We start from the raw sequence: 9,967 nt of genomic DNA, 5'->3' as shown, positions 1-9,967 counted from the left end.
TTACAAAATTATTGATTTTCTAGGTGATAAAGTCTTGTAGTTAGCTGAAGAATGACATTATTCTTACAGATGCACTTTGAGGCAAAGTGTCATGATTACTTACAAATGGTTCAATTAAAAAATTACTTAGAGATAATGTGGCAAAAAGTTACCAACTGGTGAGTCTAGATGGTTACATGTGTGTTCACTGAACTCTTATTTGTCTGTAATTTTTTTAATTAAAAAAATTCATTAAAGGTTAAGTCTAAAAAATCTACATATTAAGAAAAAAAAGGAGAATTCATTAACTAGATACTAGACAAGTGTTAACTTTGGTGAAGGGAAAGACAACACACAATATAGGGGAAGTCAGCAGCACAAGTTGACCAAGGCAAAGTCATAGAAGCTTCCTAGACACATCCAAACACCTTGAGAGATCGAGTTACTGGGGCTGAGGGCTAGGGACCATGGTCTCAGGGGACACTCTGGTCAACTGGCATAACATAGCTCATAAAGAAAATGTTCTACATCCTACTTTGGTGGGTAGCATCTGGGGTCTTAAAAGCTTGCGAGCAGCCATCTAAGATACATCTATTGGTTCCATCCCATCCGGGGCAGAGGTAAATGAAGAAAACCAAAACACATGGAAAATATTAATCCAAAGACTAACGGACCACATGAACCACAGCCTCCACAGCCTGAGCCCAGGACAACTAGATAGTGCCTGGCTACCGCCACCAACCATTCTGCAGGGATCACAATAGAGGGTCCCGGACAGAGTGGGTGAAAAACATACAACAAAATTCACAAAAAAAAGACCAGACTTACTGGTCTGACAGAGACTGAGGAACCCTCAAGACTATGGCCCTCGGACACCCTGCTAACTCAGAACTGAAACCACTCCCAAAGTCCACCTTTCACCCAAAGATACAGACAGGCCTAAAAAACAAACAATAACACAGGTGAGGAACATGCTTCCTAGTTCAATAAAGTATACAAGACCAAATGGGCAACACTTGCACAAAAGCAAAGATGAGAAGGTAGGAAGGGACAGGAAAACTGGATGAATGGACACGGAGAGCTCAGGGTGGAAAGGGAAAGGGGGAGAGTGCAGACAAATTGTGGAGATTGCAACCAATGTAACAAAACCATTTGTGTATAAATTTTTGAATGAGAAACTAATTTGCACTGTAAACGTTCACCTAAAGCCCAATAAAATTAAAAATTGGTTAAAAGTCTAAAACAAAATCTTAAAAATCTACATAATAAGAAAAAAAGGTGGGTTTTTTGATTCTCCATAGTCACAAAGTTGAGGAAACAAACTAACATTAGAATAAAGCTGATCACTTTCAAGACTTGCATTTAGGCATTCAAAATGTTTCTGAAATTTGTAAAACATGCAAACCACTATGTTACAAACTGAAGTAAAAAATATCAGGACCTAAAATAAATTACATATACATTATTACTTTCACTATTTAAAAACTTACATTTTTATGAGTTTTAATATGTTTTTCTACCTTTCCCAAGCATATTGTAATCATCTTATTTTTCTACTTAAAATAACCATACTTCTAACTAAGTCTAAGAGTACATTCTCAACATAAAATAATGTCATTAAAATAAAAGGCTGACCCAAAAATAACTTGAAATGGACCACAGACCTAAATGTAAAAGCTAAAACTATAAAATTCCTAGAAAAAAACAGTAAGTTTTTGCAAATTTGAGCAAAAATTTCTTAGGACACAAAAAACATAAGCTATAAAAGAAATTATTAATAAATCAGAGTTCTTCAAAATTTTTGTTCTCCCAAACATCCCATTAAGAAAATGAAAAGACAAGTCACAGACTGGAAGAAAATACTCGTAGTACACGTCTGGACAAATGATCGATGGCCATCATCTCATCTGAACTAGTTCAACAGCCTCCTAACTGATCTTCCAGCCACCATTTGGGCCCTGCAATCCACTCTCCATACAGCAGCCAGACTGAGCTCTAAAATATGCAAATTTGATCATATTTGCCAGCTCAAAATCCTCCCATGGCTTCCCATAGTATGTGGAATTAAATCTATACTTCTTTCCCTGGCAAAAGGCCTGCATTCCCACCCTTCTAGGACCATCTTCTAGCTCCTGCTCCCCACTAACACACTGTTCCTGCCACACTCGCCTCCTTTCTGTATTTTGCTCATACTAAAAGCTCATTCTGACTTTCGGTCTTCGCGCTTGCTATTTCCTCTGCCAGACACTCTTCCCTTGCATGGCTGACTAGCTTTCTTCTTGTCACAGTTCAAATGTCACCTTCTCACTAAGGCATTCCAGAGGTGTCACTTTATCACTATACCCTAGTTTACTTTCTTCAGCCAACTTACCCTAATTGAGTTTATCGTATTTATCTATAGTTTTTCTCCCCTACAAAAATGTGAAATCCATAAGAACTTCGTCCACTGATACGTGTCCAGCATATAGTGCTTGGGACACAGTGGGTGCTTCAAAATATCTGAATGCTTCATGAATACCTACTATGTGCCAGACACTGTTAGGTACTGGCTAAGTAGTCTGGGCTGCTCAAAGATTTTTTTCATCCTATTACCCCTTTAGGAAAAAAGAAAATTATATTTCTAGATTCATTTAAATAGCTGAACACTTCTTAGTGTTCTCAAGAGGCCAATTTACTTTCAAGGAAAACTGCAAAACCGGATTTCATCTATATGTAGGATCAGAGCTTTGGCTAAATGAAAATGTTCATACTATTTTGAACAACTCACACCCACCAACGTGACTAAAATGAAAGAAACAAAAAAATGTAAAGTGCTAGTGAGGACATAAAGCAACTGCAACTCTCCTTAATTTATACTGCTGGCAAGTGTAAATTAATCCCTTTGGAATAATGTTTCACAGTATCTACTAAAGCAAAACATATGCGTGCCCCATGATCCAACAATTCCATGCCTTGGTATATACCCAAAAGAAATGCATACATAATGTTCACTGAAAGATACGGACAAAAATATTCATAGCAGCACTATCTGTAATCTCAATCGCCAAAAACTGAAAACTACTCAAATGTCCATCAACAAAATAAATTCTGGTATCTGCACACAAAAGAATACTGTCCAGCAATAAGAATAAACCACAACTATACACAACACAGACGTATCTCACAAGTAAAATGTTGAACGAAAGAAGCTAGACACAAAAGAATGCATATAACTCAGTTAAAGTTTACTGAGATAGATTGAGTATACGTATTCTTTACTGGTGTGTTCCAGTGAAGTGCTCTCAAAAAAGCTTTTCTACTGATGCACCTGTCTAAAGTTAGATCCTTGAACTGTAGGGGTGTTTGAGGACACAGCCAAAACTGGCCTACTATAATCACATTCTTTTGAAGTCTCATGTTCTATGTATTTTAAAAATTCATGTGAATTCCATATTCTTCATCCATGCATACTGAACAAAAATATTTCCTTCAAAAAATATTTGAGCAAACTTAATGGTCACGGAAGATGGGTCATGCCTATTCTGTGGTTGCAGGTACTTCTGGTACACTGCCTCAAACTTCAATTTAAAAAGAACTGGTGGAAGGTAGATTAGTTATGGTCAGATGGCCTAGTTCATATCTCAGATTAACCATTCATTAATGGTGTGATTTTGGACAAGTTACCTAGATTTTTTAGCCTATTCCCTCATTTATATAATGAAATTAATAATACGTAACTCACAAAGTGGTTTTGAAAATCAAATGAGATGACATAAGTCAGGTACTCAATGTTATTAACCTTTTCCTCTCCCTACCCTGTAAGCATAACTGGGGTGGAAAAAAAGTCAACAAGCTGTTTGCTGCAATATATATATTTTAATTCAAAGTGAATCGACAGTAATACACCATAAATTCTTATTTTGACACTCACCAAAAGAGTCACCTGGAAAACCCGCTTTTTGTGACAAAGTACAGAAGGCTTGGTCACATTTAAATCACTGAGAACTAGAGAGAAATACTATAGCAAACTGTAATAGACATTACATCCATAAAAATTTTTCCCAGTCCTTATTGTAATATTGCACAGTGCAACTGCTACATGGCAAACTAGTGTAGCATAGAAGTAAAAGCAAAAACAAACAAACCAAAGAAAAAAAGCCACAGTCTAAAATTGTTAAACAGTTAACAATTCAAACTTAGTAATCAAACCTATATCATTGGGTTTATTAAAACAAATCTTCCTACACCTTGCAGTGTATGATTTAACTTTTACTTAACACAAACCAAGTTTAAAATTAGTAGTAGATTTTAAAAATGAAAAAGATTTTGCTAATACAGTAGCATATTTACTTAAATACCCTGAAGGAAAAACAAACTAAGTATCAGGATATTTTATAAAAACTAATTTGCAAATTAAAATAGTATGCAAATACGCAATTCGGAAGTCATGCAGTGTTTTATTTAAGAAAGCGTTAAAAACCAAAGAAAACTGGTAAAAATGGTTTTAAAGATGGTATTACCCAGATTCTTTTATCAGTATGTGAAATTCAGGCTTAAGCAGGATTTTGAAATTTTTTTCTTTTAAATACATAAAAAGCCCATGATTATAATCAATTAAGAACAGCGTACTTAACTGGAGTCTGCCTTTATCGAACATTACTATTGGATTATGAAAATGTTGACGTTTACCATTTACTGTCAATTTAACAAGACTATCTCAGTCTTAGAACTTAAATACAGACATTTCAGGGAACATGTGAACGTGGCTCTGAATAAAAAGAAAACTGCACCAGTTTTGTACTTGGTGTTTCTGAAACATCCATTACGAGCACTAGATTTTGTTTCCAAGAGTGAGCAGATGTCAATAATCTGCTGGACCATATAAATAAAATCAGAAGGCTGTGGAGGGCAGCAAGTTTACTTAAACAATGACTCCATAAATTTGTCATCCGTACATAATATTTTAAATTAATCAGGCTACTCCTTTTTTTTTTAATGTGTATTATATAGATATATATATTTATTTATTTATATTTATATAAAATGCATAGAATTGATTACTAAAAACACTGAAACTTGTGGGGAAAATTAAGTCCTTCATTTTCAGTGTGACTAAAAATGTACTGCTGGTTTTTATTTTATGATCTAATACTGTAATCTTAAAAATCAATATCAGGCACATTTATTTCATTGATGATTATTAAATAAAACACTGCTTGTGTTAATGGAGTAAAGAAAAGTTTATCCATTATTAGCTTATTGTCAGAGCTGTCCTGGAGCTGTATTAGTGGTATGCAATTCATTCATCAAAGAAATGCTGTTAAGTTCAAAACATTTGGAGAGTTTTACACTCAAATGCTTTGTACTCTTTATTCCAGTAAATGCTGTAAGATTACATTCCAGATTTGAGGAAAAAAAGTTAAGTCAAGCCTGCAAGATACAGCTTTCTGAAGTGTCTACAATGCCAGTATGAAAATAAAATATTAAGTTACATTGATACAACCAAGTTTTTTTTATATGCAGTGATGAGCACAAACATTAATAGAGATAAAATACTGATGCAAAAACACACCCCAAAATAACATATGCAATTATTTTCCATCATTTACAATACAGTAGTTACAATGACACTCCAAACAGAAAAGCAAAGTAAAAAATCAAAACCCCAACTTCTATTTCATATAATTAGACTTATACAGAAATTAGAAGGCTAAATAACCACTAGTTAATCACCTAATTTCACAGCTATCTGAAGTGGCAATCATTATATAGCAGCTTATCTATGATACATTCAAGATAAATGATACAATTTATTACTTGCCCATAAGCTAAAACACAGCCTCAGTTTAATACCTTTCCTTAAATTCCATCTCTACACTACAATATACTTGAGGTCTACACAAAAAGTAGCTACCTTTTATATAGGAAATGGATGATTAAGTCTTTGGTGCTGTAAAAACAACTTCATTGAAACATAACTACCACTACAATTTAAAAAAAAAAAAACAGAATAGAAGGGAAAAACCCAAGAAACACTTCCTAGGGGGGAAAAAAAAAAGCATGTAATTTCTGTCCCTGACGGAATGTATTAAATAAGCAAACACCACCAACAAGCAAAACAAATACAACGTAAAAATATTTTTAAAAAAACAAAACAAAAAACCTCACATGCATAAATGAAAAATTGCACACAAAGAACTCACATCTTTTCAAGCTTCAATAGTAAATATTCTGCTACTATTTATTAAATACTGCATGGTTTGCCCGAGCTAAGATGAAACCACGTCATGAATCAATGAGCATTTTGCATTTTCTTTCATTATCTATCCAAAGTCATGCCTACTGCACCGCTAAACATTTTTAATCCAATTATACATACAGCAAACACTCCCAAAATAAACCTAGATTGTACTGCAGTTTCACTTAACAGTATATAAAATGCTGTGTTGTGACAGTTATCAACTATCCATTAGATACTGACTCAATTTTTCTTAAGCACTACTAACTGCTTGCTTTTCTTGAAGCTAGATCATTCTGAAAAATCAGACAGCAGAATTTAGCTATAGCAAACATGCTGCCCTCTTAATAAGGAAAAAATAGCTACTACCCAAAATCATACCACACAAAACCAAAACTGAACATTACTCTATCAAAAAAAAGTAAAGAGCAGGTCTGAATTTTAAGTGCTGCAGTCCTCAACATTTATAATAGGTAATAACATTAACAACCTCAAATATTTAAGGCACTATGTGTGGGAACGGTTTACAATGCAGCTGAGATTATTAGAACAACATTTAAGAGCAAAGTCTAGGCAACATTTTGCCCATGCAAAAGACACATGCAAATGTAAAGAACAATAGCTCAATTTCTCAGGTAAGTGACCCAACATTTATACACTAAGACAGAGATAATACAATTCACTTATATGCTGTAATTCTGACATATGTGCATCTGTTGCTCCAAGTCTGTACACAGAATGGCTTCCCAAATGTGGACGTGTCTTGCACTAGTTAGAAGGCAATTTTATAAAAAATAGCAGGAGCAAAACTGGACTTCTGCTCCCATAAGTCACCTGTCTAGAGTTACTACATAAGAAGATAACATGACCAAAGACAAGTTATACCAAATGTGCAAAACACATTAAAAGTGAGTTTTTTTTTAAAGCTCAAAGTTGTTTAAATTGCACCCAAGTCTACATGATTCAAAAATAATTTTCTTGTGCCATGGCTAATATTTATTAAATACCATGTTTTTATTTTTAATCAAATGTTTATATCATTGAGCTTCCTCAATATACTGTTTTGAGTTTTCACATATATGGATACTGGCTGAGTTTTGTTGGACTCAATGGAAATCCAGTATATGCAGGTGATGCTGCAATGTAAGAATGTGGTGGGAAGATTGGTTTGTACTGAGTCTGATGAATGGTTGGGGATGGTAACAGACGGGGGTTTATGCCCACTGGGACTTGGTGAACTATGCCACTGGGATGGGAGAGATTATAGGTTGGATGCTGTAACATGGGTCTTGAGGTACATGGAGAGGCTAAGAGGTGGGCCACTGGTGCAGCACTACTGAGGGCAGCTGATGATGGGTATGGAAGCAGAGTAGCCTGTCCTCCGAGGTGAGTATTTCCAGCCAGATGGGCATGCACTGCTGTGTGACTGGGACTTCCGTGAGAAAGGGTAAATGGATTGCTCGTAACACTAGTAGGGATGTAAGCTTGCTGTCTTCGATGCCCGAAGTTTCCATTCCACTCTTGATGCCCAGATCCAAAGTGCTGAACCTGTCCACAACGAAGAAATGACTGAGTAACATATTTTATAAGTTAAAAAGGAAAGGAAATTACAATACAGTCACTGTTACTACTGATAATTCACAGAGGATCTCTTAGAACTAGCTTATACTAAGTGTAAGTAAAGAAGCAAAAATATCAATTTTATATATATATTAGTATTAACATTTTATATTTATTACTACACACTATCATAATATTAACACTGCTACTACTCCTGCTAGTACTATTACTATCACCAGCACAACTAAAGACTACCATTTATGGAGCACTTATTATACGTCAAGTTAAAAACTGCACATACACAGCTTTATTTAATTCTAAAACAACCCAATGATGTCGTTATTATTCCCATTAATATGTAGCCCAGATTTGTTGAAGAGACCTAGCCAAGGTCAGATAAGTAGTATTTGGCAAAATCAGGATTTGAAGCCAGGTCTGACTCCAATACCTGTGATCTTTTGTTTCCCCAATTAAAACACAACTGCCAAGCACGGTGCTGAACAGATGAAAAGTATTCAATCAGGCTGGATGATGACTACCACTAACATGTAAGAAACACATCAATCCATTAGTGTACACGCTGATTTAACAGGTCCAAGACAACACACTAAAAAAAAATCTGAATCTAAAATACCTAATTTGTCTGAAGAAGAATTCAAGTTCTACGGATAATCTGCTTAATCATCTTATTATTAGGCCTATTACTTTTTAGTCACTTGGGATAATGATAAAGGAAAAATTTATTAAGACTGCACAGTTTCAGAATCCTTGTTTCCCCCAAGTGAAAGACAACTGCTAAACCTGAATCTCAACACTCTTACAAATTAACAAACAGACATACCTGACTGAAGTTCAAATGTTGCTGCTGGAATGCTGACGTCAATTTCTGCTGACGACCACCCACTGCAGAAGGCTGGTTTAATCTTCCAGGAATGGATCGTCCTTTTATTAATGGCCGGCATGCAGAATCTGGCGACAAACAAAATATTACAGAATTGATGCTTTTTCCTTCTCTAAGAAAAATTAAAATAAACTTTATGTATTTTACATGATAGTAATTTGAGAACCTTAAAATTAAATAAAAAGAAAAGATAGCTCATGTTTCCAAGCACTGGATGGTAAGAGATTTCTTCTGGATAACAGACGTGGCGGGGTCAAGTTGGAGATTGAGAGATGACTTTTGGCAATGATGTTCTCTGACGGTCATAAATTAAGACCTTTTAAAGAACAATCAGAGATATAAAGAGGATTCAGCTTACCTGTGTTTGCCATATGCTCAGCATTTAATCCATTTTCTAATCCCATTGGTGGCACCACAACAGTACAAACAGCTGGTTTGGTTTTTGTGTCAGCAGAGGTTACCAGGTCTGTGTTCTGATGAGAGTTCGCCACAAAACTGCTCTCTGCAAATGGACTGTCATGCCCTGAAGACTCTGATGCTGGAGAGCCATCCACAGTATCACAACCACTTTCTTGCTCTTCATCTGACATACTACATCAAGAAAGCATTTTTATGAACAATATTTTTTCCAACATTAAATCTAAAGTTAAATAATATCCAGGCTCCAGAAAACTGATAAGGATCTTAATCAGTTTTGTATCTAATTACACCTTTGTCTTTGTCCAAAACATTTATTCAAAGAATTTCTAGACCATCACATTAATTCTCTATTCAGACTACTAACCCTAAGTCTTCAAGAACATCTTTTTGGCCCTTAATTTTCTCTCATTGATTCTTTCTACTTTCCACTTGATCCTTAGTAGCAGTTCATAAAATTCCCCTTTAGGACTAATCGTCCACAGCTACCAAGGCCTCCACCGGACTGAGTCCACTACAGCTAGATGGTGCCTGGCTACCACCACTGACTGCTCTCACCAGGATCACAACAGAGGGTTCTGGACAGACCTGGAGAAGGATGTAGAGCATAATTCTAACTCACACATAAAAAAAGACCAGACTTACTGGCCTGAAGGAGACTGGAGAAACCTCGAGAGTATGGCCCCAGGCACCCTTTTAGCTCAGTGGTGAAGTTACCTCCGAGGTTCACTGTTCAGCCTGGGAGTGGACAGCCCCGTAAAACCAAATGAGTCTAACGAGGTACAGGAGTCCAGTGACAAGGGCAAGAAGGCAGAAGGGGACAAGAAAGCTGGTGATAGGGAACCCAAGGTTGAGTAAGGATATTGTTGATGTGTTGTGAGACTGTTAACCAT

At 35.7% G+C, this 9,967-nt stretch overlaps 1 protein-coding gene across 7 annotated transcripts in view; it reads right to left on the bottom strand.

Annotated features, from left to right (window-relative positions):
- Positions 1-2,200: 2,200 nt before the first annotated feature.
- Positions 2,201-9,967, bottom strand: part of HIPK3 (homeodomain interacting protein kinase 3) — a 96,125-nt gene continuing 88,358 nt past the window's right edge. For all 7 annotated transcript variants that reach the window (XM_023738158.1, XM_023738168.1, XM_023738181.1 and 4 more), the window contains 3 exons: positions 9,016-9,248; positions 8,598-8,725; positions 2,201-7,744 (listed from right to left, as the gene is read on the bottom strand). In XM_023738158.1, the coding sequence (XP_023593926.1) occupies positions 7,268-7,744; positions 8,598-8,725; positions 9,016-9,248 (838 nt within the window). In that variant the 3' untranslated portion in view covers positions 2,201-7,267. The remainder of the gene's footprint in view (positions 7,745-8,597; positions 8,726-9,015; positions 9,249-9,967) is intronic.

Source organism: Trichechus manatus, unplaced genomic scaffold (genome assembly GCF_000243295.1).
Source record: "Trichechus manatus latirostris isolate Lorelei unplaced genomic scaffold, TriManLat1.0 scaffold00006, whole genome shotgun sequence".
In the NCBI taxonomy this organism is placed as follows: domain Eukaryota; kingdom Metazoa; phylum Chordata; class Mammalia; order Sirenia; family Trichechidae; genus Trichechus; species Trichechus manatus.
Note: the sequence above shows the minus strand (reverse complement) of the source record. Positions and strands in the feature narration are given on the sequence as shown.